Source organism: Pipistrellus kuhlii, unplaced genomic scaffold (genome assembly GCF_014108245.1).
Source record: "Pipistrellus kuhlii isolate mPipKuh1 unplaced genomic scaffold, mPipKuh1.p scaffold_m20_p_5, whole genome shotgun sequence".
Classification (NCBI taxonomy): Eukaryota; Metazoa; Chordata; class Mammalia; order Chiroptera; family Vespertilionidae; genus Pipistrellus; species Pipistrellus kuhlii.
Window position 1 is genome coordinate 31,612,598 of NW_023425551.1, and position 17,707 is coordinate 31,630,304.

Genomic DNA, 17,707 nt, shown 5'->3' on the forward strand with positions numbered 1-17,707 from the left:
TTGACTGGAATTGAACTTGGGATCCCTCAGTCCACAGGCCAACAATCTATCCACTGAGCCAAACTGGTCAGGGCAAAGCATAGTCTTACCATATATGATCCAGCATTCATACTTCCCCAAAGAAGTTGAAAACGTATGCCCACACAAAAACCTGCACACGGATGTTGATAGCAGCTTTATTCATAATTACCAAAAGTTGGAAGCAACCAAGCTATTCTTTAGTAAGTGAGCAGATAAACTGGTATATCCAGACAGTGGAATATTATTCAACACTAAAAAGAAATGAGCTATCAAGCCATGAAAATACATGCAGAAAACGTAAATGCAGTCGAAACCGGTTTGGCTCAGTGGTAGAGCGTCGGTCTGCGGACTGAAAGGTCCTAGGTTCGATTCCGGTCAGGGGCATGTACGTTGGTTGCGGGCACATCCCCGGTAGGAGGTGTGCAAGAGGCAGTTGGTTGATGTTTCTCATTGACATTTCTAGCTCTCTATCTCTCTCCCTTCCTCTCTGTAAAAAAATCAATAAAATATATTTTTTTTAAAAAGAAAAGAAAAGAAAAACGTAAATGCATACAACTAAGTAAAAGAGCAAACTTGAAAAAGCTACACACTGTAAGGTCATATTTTCTAACTGCATGACATTCTGGAAAAGGCAAAACTAGGTAAAAAGTAAAAAGATTAGTATTAGACAAAGGGGGAGGGGGAGGATGGAGGGATAAATAGGTGGAGCACAGAGGATTTTTAGGGCAGTGAAAATATCCTATGTGAAATTATAACCATGAATATATGTCATAATACATTTGTCTGAACCCTTAGAATATAAACACCAAAAGTGAACCCAATGTAAGCTCTGGTTAATTATGTGTCAATGTAGGTTCATCAATTTTAACAAATGTACCACCCTGGTGGAAGATGTTGATAATGGGGGAAATTTATGAATTGGGCGTGGAGGGGAGAATATGGTGGAATCGATGTGCCTCCCTCTCATTTTTGCTGTGAACCTAAAAATAATTAAATAAAGTTTTATTTAATTAATCTAAAAATAATTAAATAAAGTTTTTTAAAATATATTTTTATTGATTTTCAGAGAGAGGAAGGGAGAGATTGAAACATCAATGATGAGAGAGAATCATGGATTGGCTGCCTCCTGCACAACCCCTACTTGGGATAGAGCCCTTAACTGGTATTGAACCTGGAACCCTGCAGTCTACAAGCCAATGCTCTAGCCACTGAGCCAAACCAGATAGGACAATAATAAAGTCTTTAAAAGAGAAAGAGAAAGAGAGATTCAGTCAGGCAAGACAATCAAGGCTGAGAGATTGGCCAGCGTAGGCCTGGATAGCAGCTGTATAAATTGAAACACAAAAGAGTTCTCAAAAGCTGCACTAAATTAAATCTGTTACTACATCAGTGTACACAAATTATGTGATGCTGCTGCCATATTATTTTGATTTGTATTAATTTGTCTTATTGTACTCCAAATGGACAGTGGGAAAATGCCATTTTGAAGATCCACACATTAATCTACAAACATAAATGGAAGATTTTAAAGGCCCCAAAAGTCTATACTGTTCTAATACTTCAAGTTTCTTCTTTATTTCACTACTTTCTTCTAAACTCAATTTTAGGAAGATCCCATTACAACCCAAAGCCAACATGCTTTAAGATTTAGTCAATATCATGATGTCCTAGAATCTGAATAATCTATTATAATAACTTCCTAGATAGTATTTTAATACTTATATTTTTCCCCCAAGGCTTTTAATATATTTGTGATTATTTCAATTTCCCAATTTTTTTTAAGTGAACATAACCACAAGATTTCCCTGTCTTCATAATAAAGCTGGATCAATTGGCCCTTCCTCTTATCTCCTCCCAGTTCAAAATGCTTGCATGGCTTTCCCCCCTCCCCCCCCCAACCTCCCCAAGAGAGGAAGGAAGAGGGAGAGAGATAAACATCATTAATTAGAGTGAATCATTGATCTGCTGCCCCCTGCAGGCCCTCTACTGAGGATTGAGCGGGGGTATGTGCCCTTGATCAGAATCAAACCCAGGACTCTTCAGTCCACAAGCTGACACTCTATCCACTGAGCCAAAGCATGCAGGGCCAAAATGCTTGCATGTCTTAATGGCCAGCACTCCTTAATGGCCTGCAGTTGGGCTCAATGCACTCAACACTCAGCACAATGAATCTCCTTTGCAGTTTTAGTCCTTTTCCAGAAAATCGGCATAGTTTGCTCACCACAGACACTGTTTCCTGTCAGAAGGCTACTATCCCTGGGCATAAAGATTCCCTGCCCTTGTTCTGTTTCACTTTTGGGGTGTAGTGCTTCTCACTTCTTAAAGGAGACCAGTGGGTTTTAGAAATATGGGTTTGCTTGCAGGGTCACTAATAGCAGGGAAAGAAGCAATATCCACCAATTTATTTTTTTTTAATATTGATTGACTGTATAGACAGAGGAAAGGAGCAAGAGAAATATCCATTTGTTGTCCCACTTACTTATGCATTCACTGGTTGTTTCTTGTATGTGCTCTGACCAGGGATTGAACTGCAACATGGGCATACTGGGATAATGCTCTAACCAATTGAGCTAGCTGGCTAGAGCGGAATATTCCCCAATTTTTTAGGTTTTCATGTTATATAGGACATAAGTTTGGAACAAAAAAAGATTCTGAAGTTCTGCAGTCTGTGCTAATATGCTCTACTTCACACAGGGGTGGGGAATGGCTGGCTCGTGCCCTTATAAGGTCTGTAAAATCATTTGGTCTGGCCCTGCCAAGGCATTAGGGGTGAGTTAATTAAATGTTTGAACAAATTTAGCATGCTAATTTTTAAGTTGATAATTTTGTATGGCCCTCGAATAATGTTATAAATATCCCAATGACCCTTGGCAGAAAAAGGTTCCCACCCCTGACTTAATGGATCTCACTACATTAATGAATAATAAGTCCCAATTATACTCTTCTCAATAGCACGTGGTAGCCTTAATGCAGAAAGAGGCAACTCAATAATCCAAGAATAAAAGAAATTAGAAAAAGGCAAATTGTTACTAATAACACTAAGAATACTTTTTACATATAAATGGTTTTTTTAAAAAACAAGGCCTTGACTTAAGGTCCTTGGCAAGCTGGAGGGAATTGGGAGGTTTTGGTAGCCTTCTGAAATTAAGAGAAAATACTATGTATGTATATTTGCATATTTTTTCCTAAGGCAAGATCTCTAAATATACTACAGCCTCCTTCAGATTTTTTAAACCAAATTTGTTAATAAAAACTGGTTAAGAACTACTGTTTTAAACAGAATTGTCAAAAATAAATAATTTATAACAAAAATAAAAGCATTTGTCAAAACTTTAGAGTTTTAGAAAAAAAGTCTATTAATAGTAGTTCACACTTATTGAGCACCTACTGTCCGCCAGGGATAGGTTAGGAAACTTAACAAAATCATTTTTATTAATCCTCCAATAATCCTATTATACAAATAACTAAAAAATAAAAATAAAAAAGAACAGATAAATGTATCCACTTATTCACTCACTCGTGCTTGTTGTGAATCACCTATATCTGATACTATTCTTGACACCAGTAAAAAAACAAACAAACAAACAAACAAAAACACTAAAAACAAATTTCATTCCTTATGGCAGCTTCACTCCAATTAAGGGAAAGACAGACAAAAAAAAAGAAGAAGAAGAAGAAGAAGAAGAAGAAGGAGGAGGAGGAGGAGGAGGAGGAGGAGGAGGAGGAGGAGGAGGAGGAGGAAGGATCAGACAGTGATCAGTACACTGAAGAAAATAAGTGATCCTAGGGCCTCTGACCAAGAGCCCTAGGGACATTTCCAGGGAGCTTAATAGAAAAACAGAATCTCAGGCTCCACTCCATGGATCTGAATCAAAATTGCATTTTTAACAAAATGCCTAGGTATTTCAGATGCACATTAAAATATGAGGAAAAGGCTGCCTGTGAAAGTTACACTTATGTTGACTTAAAAGAAGTCAGCTCTGAAGAAGATCTAAGAGAACATTCCAGGCAGAGGCAAGAGCTCTGGCAAAAAACCCCAAGTGAAAATGAAAAAAAAGCTTCACATTTCTAAGGAAGAAAAACAAGGCTTACGTGGCTGATTTAAATGAACAAGGTGGCAGGTGCCCGGCTAGCTCAGTCGGTAGAGCATGAGACTCTTGAATGAACAAGGTGGAGTCTGTCACCAAATGAAGCTGGAAAGGAGAACCAAGACCTGATCATGTAAGGTCTGTAAGCCATGATAAATAAATACTGTGAGTTTTTAAGTAGAATTAAGAAAAAGAGCATGGCTCAGTGGTTGAGCACCGACCTATGAACCAGGTGATAACAGTTCGATTCCCAGTCAAGGCACATGCCCGAGTTTCGAGCTCAATCCCCAGTGTGGGGCATGCAGGAGGCAGCTGATCAATGATTCTCTCTCATCACTGATGTTTCTCTCTCTCTCTCCCTCTCCCTTCCTCTCTGAAATCAATAAAAATATATATATATATATTTTTTTTTTTAAAAAGTGGAAGGCTCTGATCAGGAATGTGACATGATTTATTTTTTAAAAGATTACTCTGTAGAAAATAAGATGGTAGGAATGCAATGTAAAAGCAGAAATGGGTGAATTGGGTGGTACGTGAATTATATCTCAATAAAGCCATTATTACATTTGGGTTGGAATGGGGATGAGGACAATTATGTGATGCCATAATCAACAAAGAAATTTTTAAAAATAATAATAAAACAAATAAAATAAAATAAAATAAAATAAAGCCATTACATTTTTAAAGTAGAACAGAGAACCTATTTAGGAAACTATAACAACAGGTTAAGAGAAGTCTGTAATTTGGACCAGAGTTAGCACTGCAGATTAAGCAAACTAAGATCATGAGGCTAATAGCAGCGGCAGCAACTGCTAATCTTTACTAACTACTAAGCGCCAGGTACTTTTCTAAGCACTTTACAGACATTAACTCACTTGATCTTCACAACCACCCTATGAAGTCGGTACTACCATTATCCCTGCTTGAAAGCTTAAGACACTAAGAGGCAGAGGGACTAAGTAACCAGTCCATGCGCCCACAGCCAGGTAGGAGCAGAGCCAGCATTTGCCCCACAGGCACGGTGGAAAGGTAGAATGTGACAGTGGAAGAAGGTGGGCTCTGGAGTCACATACACCCTCTAGAGCCATCTCCTGACTCCATTTGACTCTCAATCACAGGAATGTCGTTCTCCATGGTGACTGGCACAGGGTCACCATCCTAGCAATGATGCCTAAGGGAAAGCCAGCTTCTGCCAGTTTCCCCACGTGCTCTTCAGAAGGAGAGCAGGACAGGAACTCATTCCTTCCTGCATTTGTACTTTTACATGTCGAACAGGGATACCTGGACTACTACAAGCATCTTAGAATATTTCTGGGTATACAACTGTTTAGGAATGAATAATGCAAAAAGATAGAATGAAGGGAAATGTTACCACATGGAGGACAATCATAATTTTGATACAAGTTGTGGTGGTCAATTTTATGTTTCAACTTGACTGGGCCACGGGGTGCCCAGATATTTGGTCAAATATTCTGGGTGTGTCTGTGAAGGTGTCCCTGGATGAGATTAACATTTAAATCAGTAGACTGCATAAAGCAGATTACTCTCTCTAATGTGGGTGTTTCTTCAATCAGTTGAAGGCCTGAATAGAACAAATGGCTGACCCTCCAGTGAGGAAGAGGGAACTCCTCCTGACTGCCTTGAAGCTGTCAATTTTCTCCTGCCTTTGGATTCAACGGAAACAGCTGTTCCTCCTGGCTCTGTGGTTCTTTGGATTAGAACTACCCTATCAGCTCCTCTGGTTCTGTTTCTCTGGAGAACCATAACATGTATGTCATAAAGGTTAATTGTACTGACACTGTTTCCATAGAGCCAAAGTGATGATAACACAAGGGGATCTGTGACCTTTGTGTTCTTAAGTGTCTTAATTGGAATGGATTTCTAATTCTACACATTAAGCAAAATGGTGGAACAGGCTGTTTCAACAGAAAGCCCTTCTCTTTAAGAAATGCTATTTTAAAGGTTTGATTCATCCTTAAGGTTTTTTAATATTGGAGGTTAAAACTCATTTTTCTTTCTTTCTTTCTTTTTTTTTTTTTTGAGGTTACTGCTTTTTGAGAACTCATCTCCAACTTCATACTCAAAATCAGTAAAGATGTGGCTTAAAGTGCAGAAACTTTACAATTTGTCAGTAAGTAGGATTCAACTCAAAAACATTCTGTAATGATTTCTCAGCTCAAAAATATCCTATTATGCCGGGACCGGTTTGGCTCAATGGATAGAGCGTCGGCTTGGGGACTGAAGGGTCCCGGGTTCGATTCTGGTCAAGGGCATGTACCTTGGTTGCGGGCATATCCCCAGTAGGGGGTGTGCAAGAGGCAGCTGATCGATGACTCTCTCTCATCGATGTTTCTAACTCTCTATCTCTCTCCCTTCCTCTCTGTATAAAATCAATAAAATATATTAAAAAAATAAAAAATAAATAAAAAAAAATATCCTATTATAAGCCCTAGCCAAGTAGATCAGTTGCTTAGAGCATGATCCCAGTACACCAAGGTTTCAGATTTGATCCCAGGTCTGGGCACATATAAGAATCAACTGATGAATGCATAAATAAGTAAGACAGTAAGTCTCTCTCCCTTCTCTCCCTTCCTCAAGAATTAAAGATATGCCAAGATGACACATGATCATACAAATTTAGAGTTCCCAATGTGAAGAAAACTAACTTTCTGCATTATTTATTCCTAAGCAGTTGTAAACCCAGAAAGATTCAATATAATTTGTGGGTTTAGTCCAATAGAAAAAATAAGAAAGTTATATGAAATCAACAGACTATATAAGATATTTATGTAAACCAAAAAAGCTATTTGTTTTATGTTCATTTTCACCACTTAAGGTTTCTTTACAGCAGTTGGATCATTTGAAAATTCATGAGTGACAAAATTCTGAAAGAAAGCTAAAGAGAAAGGAAATAAATGCCTACTATGTATCCAGCATACAGCTATTTTCTATATTTTTATTTTTATCTGGCATCTTTATTGTATTTTAATTTATCTTTATTATTGAAAGTACTTTCTATATATTACCTTCTCAACTATCTGAGTGGCTCTGAAAACAGTATCCATAAATAATCTTAATAAATATATTTTACTTTAGTGATTTTTCTGCATAATATAAATCAAATTTCAACAGCTTTCTTTGACATGTCATGAAGAAAGCAGCAATTTGTATTTTCTAAAAACCTCCAGATGTTTGAAATAGCCAAAGAAAAAGGTAGTTACATCCAGGAGAACAAAAACCATCCCTGGTTTTCTCCAGAGGCCCTTTACACAGTTTTCAAAAAATCAAAACTGCATTTTCTAGAATTCAAAGCACTGAAATCAAACTGAGCCCTTTGCCATTGTTAATATAGGTGAGGTATCACCCAGTTAAAATGGTTTTAGTAATATTATAGAGTTGAGTCCATTCCATTTCTATTTACCACTGGAACCTACCTTCTACCATTTCAGTATTAAATTTCAATTACTCCTAGCATAGCCCTACATTTATATAACATTTCTTAAAATTTTTCAAAGGACTTTCTCATATAATAATCTAATTACTTAGGATAACTAATCCTATTCTACAGATGAAAAAATGGAAATAGAAAATTAAATTATGATCCAGTACTGTAGAATGAAACCAATATCACAATCTAGTCTTTTCAGGTCACATTTTATTATTCATCTGGTATCCCATATGTTCGCCAGTCCTAAAATAAAACCGATCCAAATTCTTCAAAGTAACAGTAATGGAATAAAAGGAGCTTCACTTCTTCACAAAAAGAAATAAGATTGTTGCCAAAAAGAACACACTCAGTTAAATGAAATCAAAACTATGTAAGAAACCGAGATTTCCAGTTTAAAATGTTTACCCAACTGCTGTGAGAAAAATGCACAATCAGGAAAAGCACACTTAATATTTCTAAAGGGCTGGATTAAAATTTCAGCTGTAAACTTCATTACTATAATTAGATTTTAATGCATATTTATTAAACATCCTTTCAAATACTGTGTTCACAATTCCTCATGAGTTATTTGTACATGTGTAGATTTTAACAAACTATAAACAGTGGCCACTGACCAGAAATGTTCCCCTACAATAACAGAAGCCCATGCTAAGGTCATAAGCATCCTATGTATGCTCTCTTATATCTAATCATACCAAAAATAAAGATTCAGCTGCTTTTTTGAAAACTGCAATGGTCAACAATGACCCAAAAAGTCAGACTTACCAGTGACATTAAAGACCTATGTTCGGCTCTGGCTGGTCTGGCTCAGTGGATAGAGCATCAGCCTGCAAACTACAGGATCCTGGGTTGATTCCAGTCAAAGGCACATGCCTGGGTTACAGGCACAATCCCTAGTGCGAGGCATGCAGGAGGCAGCCAATCAATGATTCTCTCCCATCACTGGTGTTTCTATCTCTCTCGCCCTCTTTCTCTCTGAAATCAATAAAAATAAAAATTAAAAAAGACCTATGTTTGATTCAGTGATGAAAAAACAAAGTGCAGAATAGAAGAAAATCAAATCTTCATAAAAATCCTTTTTTAATGTATATATTTTTGTCTTGATTTCAGAGAAGGAGAAAGAGAGAAACATCAATGATGAGAATCATTGATTGGCTGCCTCCTGCACATCCCCTCTGGGGATGGAGCCAGCAACCCCCACCGGGAATCAAACCGGGACCTCCTGGTTCATAGGTCAATGCTCAACCACTTAGCCACACCAGCCAGGGCGATAAACTCTTTCTTTAGAAAAACAACATAAGCCATCATCAAGGCACATGAGATGATGTGCCTTATTTATGAAAGGCTGATTTAGGAGCTATTAAAAGGCTGCTATTATGTTACAAAGAAAAATTATCAAAATTAAAACTAAATGCTTACTGGTTATTTTTTTTCCTTTAGGAGCTAGTTAATCTTAAAAGTGACAATATGTATAATTTTACAAAAGGAAAAAAACTGTACTTTAAATTTCATGATAACAAATCAGTAAAACACTGCCCTACATATTTTAATAAAGCTATTCTGAAATAATTACAGGCATACTGAGTAAGTCCTTAACATTCACCCATATAATATTTAATAATAAGATCTACAGGTTCTATTTTCCTTCAAAAGATAAAGAAAAGTAACATCTATGTTATGTTCATTTATTTTAAATTTTATACCTTCATACATATATAAATGAGAATTTTAAAATGGAATCTTACAGGAATTACATTTAAGATATAAATTGCACCAGGAAACTATTAAGAAACTAAAAATTGCATCATGAAACTATTAAGAAAATAAAAGCTGCACCTAGCCAAAAATATGGATAGATAACATACTGAAAAAATAACTTCTGGGATAAGGTGTATAGAGAGAAGTAATAAGAAGGGACAATCAGGACAATGAAAGAGGTTATTAAAAAAGGATCCTGGAGATTAAAGTACAGGTACCTCCAGTAGGGCAGGCGTAGAAAAGGGACCTCCATGGAGGACATGAGGCAAGAAAGACAAAGCACAGCAGGAACAGACACATTCAAAAGGCTCTGGAGAGAGAAACTGGAACAAATCTTAGTCACAGGTCAAAGAAAATATGAGTCACCTAAGGAAAAAAAATGTTAGGTATGTTCAAACTGAGGCTAGATGACCTTTCGTCCGAGAATTTATAGAGCATCTTACTTCACTGGGAGCAAAGGCTGAACTACCAGTTTCTAGACCCTTGACATCCATTATTTCTGTGGGACTTTTTGTGAAAAGACAAATCCAAAATAGTTATACTCCTTTTATATTCATCATTTACTTAAACTTTAAGTCTTAAAGAAAATGAAGCTATAGAGGTATGAAGCAGTGATAATCAATAGTATATCAATAATCCATTTCTGGACTTTTAAAGTTGCTTTCTATCACTTCTACTCTTAGACAACACCCTATAATATTTCATCTGCCCCACCCTCCACCCCAGAACTACATCTAGGATACTTATATATGCTTATATAAGTTGTGCTATGCTTTTAAAAAATTAATTGAAGGAAACTGTTACTATGAAGTAAGTCTCATGAAGTTAGGCATGAACATTCTTTTCTAATCTATATATATAATCTATATTATAAAGAAGTAATATGCAAATTGTCTGGGACACTGTAATGTCATGACTACTCAGCAGGAGGCTGCATATGCAGGTTGGGGTGGGAGGGAGACTGTGTGTGAGGTGAGGCAAGCCACGGATAGCACAGGCCCTGACAGAACAGGCCAGTAGTCCCGCCTCTGTGTATGAGCTGCACAGGAAACACCTTTTCTGACCGCTCATTGGCTAAGCTCCCAGTACTCCACTCACAGTGTTCTTGGTAATTTGAGTAATAAGGATCCAAGAAAGTGATTTAGGGGTTTTCCACCTCACTCCTGGAGGGAAAAACAAAGGTCCACTGCTGGAGGAGCTAAAAAATGTCATATCATGCCCTAGCCAGTTTGGCTCAGTGGACAGAGCCTCGGCCTACAGACTGCAGGGTCCAGATTTGATTCTGGTCAAGGGCATGCACCTAGATTGCAGGCTTCTTCCTGGCCGGGGCCCAGGTCAGAGCTCATGCAGGAGGCAACCAATCAAAGTGTCCTTCTCACATGGATGTTTCTCTCTCTTTCCTTCTCTCTTCCACATTCTCTAAGAAATCAATGGAAGTGTCCCTCTCACATGGATGTTTCTCTCTGTCTTTCCTTCTCTCTTCCACATTCTCTAAGAAATCGCTCAGTTGAGGAAAGAAAACGAAGAGAAGAGAGAAGAGAGAGAAGAGAAGAGAAGAGAAAGAAGAGAAGAGAAGAGAAGAGAAGAGAAGAGAAGAGAAGAGAAGAGAAGAGAAGAGAAGAGAAGAGAAGAGAAGAGAAGAGAAGGGGAAGGTTATGTATCCTATGAGACATCTTGAAAATACCTAAAGGAAGTTGTCATTTTTTTTGTGGTGAAGAGACTGGAGTCCATGTTGATGAAAACACCTTGGTGGCTGTGGTGGCCGGAAGTGGTGGCAGCAGCAGTGGGGTGGTGGGGGCAGCGCCTTCCCCTGATTAGCCTGGTGACTTCCCACAGACGGAGGCCAGACTGCAGGGAGCAGGGCTAAGCCGTCAATAGGCCATCCCCTGAGGGCTCCCAGACTGTGAGAGGGGGCAGGCTGGGCTGAGGGACCCCGCCCCAAGTGCATGGACCTCTAGTATAATAATAAATGTTAATGAAGTTTCACATAAGGGTCTTCATCTTATTGGGTAATAAACATCCAAACCACTTAATCTATACTATGAATAAATTATACCAACTCATATGGCTGAGATGGGGTTAGTTCTACTCATATTAATACTTAATCGAGATCAACTATGTACATGTACTAAAGAAGAGATTGTGGAGCTAAAGGTAAATATGAGTCATCATTTAACAGAGACATCTAAAAATATAACATTGAGATACAGGACACTATAATAATAACAAACCATAAGCTGTGACTCTCATATTATCTTGCCTCTATGAAGTAAACTTAAATTCTAAGACTAGTTTAAATAAAATACAATTTTAGATATGCTAATTTTCAGTTTCAGAAAACCTAGGAACATTTTCCTCCTTGGCTTCTATCCCAGCTTTCCTACGACCTAATTGCTCTTCGACAAGGTCACATTCTTCTGCTCATGTCAGTTTTCACAAGGACTCCTCCTCAGCCTTTCCTCCTTTCACTCTACAAATATTCCCAGGCTAATTCTTCCATTCTCATCGCCCTCAACATCTCAAATTCCCTTTAAATCTAAGCTGCCCACACTTCCTAGAACTAATTAGACTTATTTACCTGCAATCATCATAAACACCTCAAATTTAACAAATTCAAAATGGGATCTCCCCTAAAATGTCCCTGGCCTTCCTTTTTGTTTTGTTTCCCTTAACAGATAGATGGCAATGCCATCAAATTACCCAAACTAGGGAACCTAAATTAATCTTAACTCCTGTCTTTCCTTGTCTCCCCCAAAGTCTGTCAATTCTACCAAAGCAGTGTCTCCCAATTCCCTCCCTTGCTGCCCTGATCTCCACCTTCACCACAGCAGTAATTTGGGCCCTCTAGGCTCTCCCCTGAACTACTACAACTTCCTTCCAAATCATCACCCAGCCAAAACCAGTTTGGCTCAGTGGATAGAGCATCGGCCTGTGGACTGAAAGATCCGGGGTTGGGTGTGCAAGAGGCAGCTGATGGATGTTTCCCTCTCATCGATGTTTCTAGCTTTCTACCCTTCTCTCTTCCTCTCTGTAAAAACTCAGTAAAATATATTTTTTTAAAAAATCATCACCCAGCTTCCAGTACTCCCCAGCCAGCATCCTGGCCTGCTTTTCAGGCTGCCACAAGAATAATCATTCTAAAACAGATCTGATCACCTCATTTCTTAAGAAACCCCAATAGCATCCCACTGAGTTTTTGCTTAAAAGCTTTTGCCTTCTGCATCAACCTCCCAGCTCCAAGCAGAGCTGCTTTCTCCTCTGCAGTCCTACCACATGTCAGGTGGGCCTAGCTCATGCTGTTATTAATATCATTGTTATGAGGAGGAGCTAATAGAACTTAGTGGTTAAGTTTGTGATTCTGAAGCAAGAATGCCTGGCTTCGAATCCCAGTTGGGTAGCCATACCTGATTGCTCTTTTATGAAACAGATAATTTTATATATCTAGTTTTTATGAAGATTAAATTATGAGAGAAAGAAACTGCTAGCAGACTTCCTGGAACAAAGAAAGGGCTCAATAAATGTTAACTATTGTAATTTCATCTCCCTTCCAAGACCGTGAGCTATTCAAGGGCTGGAACTAAATTTCATTCACTTTCTCACACACACACACACACACACACACACTTAATACCAGGCTTCAATTAAATTAGCAATTTTTCAGCATTTAACACCCACACTATAGCTATCTAATTCCTAATAAATGCTTCTCCTTAACTACCTGGAGGTTGAGTAACTGTTACATTAAATGGAGATACATTTAGGCCTAAAAGAAAACAGATAGTGAAATCAAAATTAAGCATATATATTTAAATTACATAAGAATTTCACTTTCAAATTTTTAATAATGGAAATAACACAACCTAAAGTGGAATTCATAATGCTATATTTCCTACAAAGTGTAAAGCTAGGCAATCAAGGAGGTGATTTGGATGAAGAGCATTGTAGGACCCTTAAAGTTTTCACAGTTCCTGTTTCCAACATGGCCTGGAGCCACGGCTGGCATTAAAGCTGAGATGATGCATAAAAACCATGCTCTTTCTTTTCCTTTATCTATGTCCTTGTTTTAAGTCTAAAGCAATGCTCCCCTTACATTGCACTGTAGTCAACAGTAGACTTGAAAAGATGAAAACAATGTAAATAAAACATAAACAGTAAATACCCAAAATAATTGAAAAATGCATAGGAAAATTGTAAATGAGATTATAAATACTAAATAACATTTCAACTTAAATTTTCCTTTGATTTAAAAAGGGGACGGGAACATCTTCATAACTGCATTTTCATAAAATCTCCACACTCGTTTAAATTTTGAGTAGAGAAGGTAATATGAGTACAGGCTAAGAGCATAGCCTTTAGGGTCAAATGAAAGTCCACGAATAGCCTTTACTTGAACTCACAAGTTCTATCATTTAATTAGCCTTATAACTTCTGCAACCTTGGATTCATCAACCCCAAATTGAGGTAAGGATTAGATGAGATAATGTATATAGAAAGCACTCAGCTTATTGCATGACATAGAATAGACACTCAGTAGATCTTATGCCATTATGGCCATGTTCACTAAATCTTACTTTTCATAAATTACGGTTACATGCAAAGAATGGAATTCTATTTGAACCATTTAAAACATGTAACAGTTCTATATTTATTGACATAGAATGATCTCCAAGATATACTAAATAAAAATAATAATAAAAGGAACAGAACAATGTGTACAGTATGTTCCACTTCTTTTTTTTAATTATGTTTTTATTGGTTTAAGAGAAAGAGGAAGGGAAGGAGGGAGGGAAACATCTATGTGAGAGAGAAACATTGATGGACTGCCTACTGCCTGCTCCCCACTGGGGATCAACCCCACCCATACGCCCTGACCAGGAATCTAACTGGCAGCCTTTTGTGTGTGTGTGTGTGTGTGTTTGTTAAACCTCACCTGAGGATTAAAATTTTACTATTGATTTTTAGAGAAAGGGGAAAGGAGGGGAAGACAGAGAAAAACATCAATGTGAGAGAGACACAATGATTGGTTACCTCCTGCATGCTCCCCCAAGCAGCAACTGGTATGTGCCCTTAACTAACACTCTAGCCACTGAGCCTTTTGGTGCATGAGAAGGCGTTCAACCAACTGTGCCACAACAGCCAGGACACACTTCTATTTTTTTAATACTGATATTTATATACATATGTTTGTATATATACAGAATGTCTCTATAAAAATATTCCATTATAAAGTGGGTTATGCTAAACTTTGCAGGAAAACCTTAGGTGGCTTCCATAGTTCTAGTATTCATTTCAACACTATTGCCCATAATAGTCAAAGACTAGATCAGAGTTTTAGCTATATTAGCCAGTGAGGATCAATTAAGATATATAAGAGAAGGTGTGTGGAGATGAGGAAAAGAGTAAGTATGTGGATGGAAAAGACAAAAATAACGCCATTCATTAATTAAAAAAAACACATCTACACAACAAACTTTGTGCTAGGAGACGAGGAAACAATGATACCTAGTCCTTGACTGTGAACAGCCCCAGTTTAGTGGACGTCTATGACTACAGCAATAAAGTCAGCACTCCTGTGGGTTTGATTATCAAAATATATGTGCATTCTGATAGGCGGGTGTGGATCAGTGGCTGAATGTCAACCTATGAACCAGGAATTCATGGTTTAATTCCCGGTCAGGGCACAAGCCCGGGTTGCAGGCTCATCCCCAGTGTGGTGCATGCAGGAGGCAGCCATCAGTGATTCTCCTCATGGATGCTTCTCTCTCTCTCCTTCTCCCTCTCTGAAATAAGAAGTATATTTAGAAAAAATTATGTCATGAACACATAACATTTAAACGAATGAAGCAAGCCAGGTGACAAAATATACTCCAAGCCTCTGGTGACTTGAAAAGAATCAAAGAATCTGCCGAAACCGGTGTGGCTCAGTGGATAGAGCTTTGGCCTGTGGGCTGAAAGGTCCCAGGTTCTGATTCCAGTCAAGGGCATGCACCGTGGTTGCGGGCAAGCACATCCCCAGTAGGGAGTGTGCAAGAGGTAGCTGATTAATGATTCTCTCTCATCAATGTTTCTAACTATCTATATCCCTATCTCTTCCTCTCTGTAAAAAAAAAAAAAAAAAAAGAATCAAAGAATCTATCCCTCCATCTGCGAATGTCTGTGGAGTGTGTCCCAGAATCCCAAGAACCAGAGACGCCCCCGGGGTCCCAGGCGTGGCTTTTAGATCCAGAGCCCGGCCACCGGCCCGGAGGGCTTAGGAAGGCGCCGGGCGCAGGGTCCCCGCTCCTCACCCCATCCCCTCCAGCCAGGCCCGTCCACACCGGGCTCCCCAGGCCTTCGCCCTCCACAGCCGGGAGGGAACAGACTCCGGGCCCAACTCTGACCCTCACGATGCCAGCCTGGGCCGGCTCCCTCCGTGCCCCGGGCTCCTTCACAGACGGGCGGTGGGGACACAAGGGCGAGAGGCTGAAACTGACTCCCCTCGAGGGCTCGGAAGCCGTGAAGCCGGGAGGGAGGGAGGCTTCCCTGGTCCTGTGCACAGTCACTGACCTTTCCAAAGGGGGCTCCCAGGGGCGGTGGCCGGAGGGCTCAGGGCGGCTGCCCAGGCTCCGCACCCAACACATCTCCCCCTCAGCCGGCTCCGCACCAGCCGCAGGGTAGCCAAGGGCGGCCAGGAGGCCGCCATCTTGAGCTCCGTACAAGAGAGAGAGGAAAACTTTATTGAGACGCAGAAGAGAGACGGTGGCACAGACAAATCCGGCGGTGCTCATGGAAGGCTCCGCCCGCCCGAGAGAACGAAGGGAGCAGCCCAGGAACGCGACCTCCGGGAGAAAAGGGGCGGACTGGCCTCCGGTGCCCTTTCGTCCCTCAGGGCGCTGCCAGCCGGGACTACAACCCCCAGCATGCAGTGCGGCGCCGCCGAGGGCGGAGGGCAGGGCGGGGAGGGGCGGACAGCGCTAGGCTCGCTGGGAGGGGCAGTTCGGAGCCCAGCGCTGGACGTTCCAAAATGTTTTCATGGAATTGGAACTGGAGTGCGATGTGTAACCACCCCTGAACCTTTTTTAATTAGCGTATTCTAGCCGGATTCCGAAACCTAAATAAAACGTAGGGGACTCAGCGATAGCCTCAATTTATTTATTTTTTTTCCCTCTAGCGCCAGTTCATAATTGAAAGGTTTTCTTACTATTTTTATTTTCTGTATTAGAATAGCATACATCTTTTTCAAAATGACATATGCTCAAGTGTTTTGAAAAAATTCACAAAAAGAGAAAGGGAGAAAGAAATATTGACGGGAGCCCTCCTTAAGTAAGAATTATGTATTTGCCAACCTTCCAATAAAAGTTACCTTTTTTTTTTTTTTTCTTTACTGAAACATTGTCTAACTTGTAACTAGAGACTGGCTAATGACAATATTTGAAGTCAAGTTCAATACTTAAATATTTAGTTTCTACTTATTTTCTACAACAGATTAAAAATAACTACTTTTTGTTTTTCAGCTTTGAATATTCTTTATGAGCATATGATTTTTAATTTTTTTAAAATATATTTTTATTGATTTCAGAGGGAAAGATAGAAACATCAATGATGAGAGAGAATGCCTACTGGGTATGGAGCCCACATTCTGGGCATGCGCCCTTGACCGGATTCAAACCCAGGATCCTCAGTCCTAAGGCCGACGCTCTATCCACTGAGCCAAACCAGCTAGGGCAGGACATGCTTTTTAAAAAATGTTTCACCCAATGATAATGTGTATGTATTTACTACCTTTATATTTCCTCCATAAATATCACTTGCCCAAATGTTGAAGGGGGAGGAGAGACTTTTCTCATATAATTTCTCCACATGACCCTTCTGCCATTTTTCTTTTAAAAATAGCAGCAACCCCCAACTAATTCTAACTATCCCAACTCCACATGCAAATTTGTAATCTTGGAGCCATCTTCAATTAATTCCTTTCCCTCCTCACTCAGATCCAACGCTGCACCAGATATTATTAAATTTGTCTTCTTAATATGGCTTTAATCCATGTACTCTCATTGGATTGTCTTCCTCCTATCTTAACTGGGCTATTGCAGTCATCTCCTAACTGGCTCTGTCTCTTTCTCCTGGTTCCATCCTGCTGTCAGAGGTGTTTTAAAAAATGTATCTAAACTTGCAATGCCTGTCCACTGTCTACAACATTTCTTTATTATAGACCTTTAGAAAATCAAAATCTGGCTCCTATCATCCTTACTATCGCATTACCAAGTATCTCATTTAAGTTCATGAACCTTCATATATATTATTTTGAGAAAACTGGGAAAATGACTCCATTTCCTCTCATTTCTTTCCTGTTTTCTCATACTTTTGTTAAATTGGAAAAATAATCACTTTAATGTAAATAAGTATAGAACCT

General features: G+C 39.2%; 1 protein-coding gene across 1 annotated transcript in view; it reads right to left on the reverse strand.

The window, feature by feature from the left end:
- Positions 1–16,195, reverse strand: part of AFG1L (AFG1 like ATPase) — a 127,214-nt gene extending 111,019 nt beyond the window's left edge. Inside the window, exon 1 of the mRNA XM_036413862.2 lies at positions 15,862–16,195. Within this exon, the coding sequence (XP_036269755.1) occupies positions 15,862–15,997 (136 nt within the window). The 5' untranslated portion in view covers positions 15,998–16,195. The remainder of the gene's footprint in view (positions 1–15,861) is intronic.
- Positions 16,196–17,707: the final 1,512 nt, after the last annotated feature.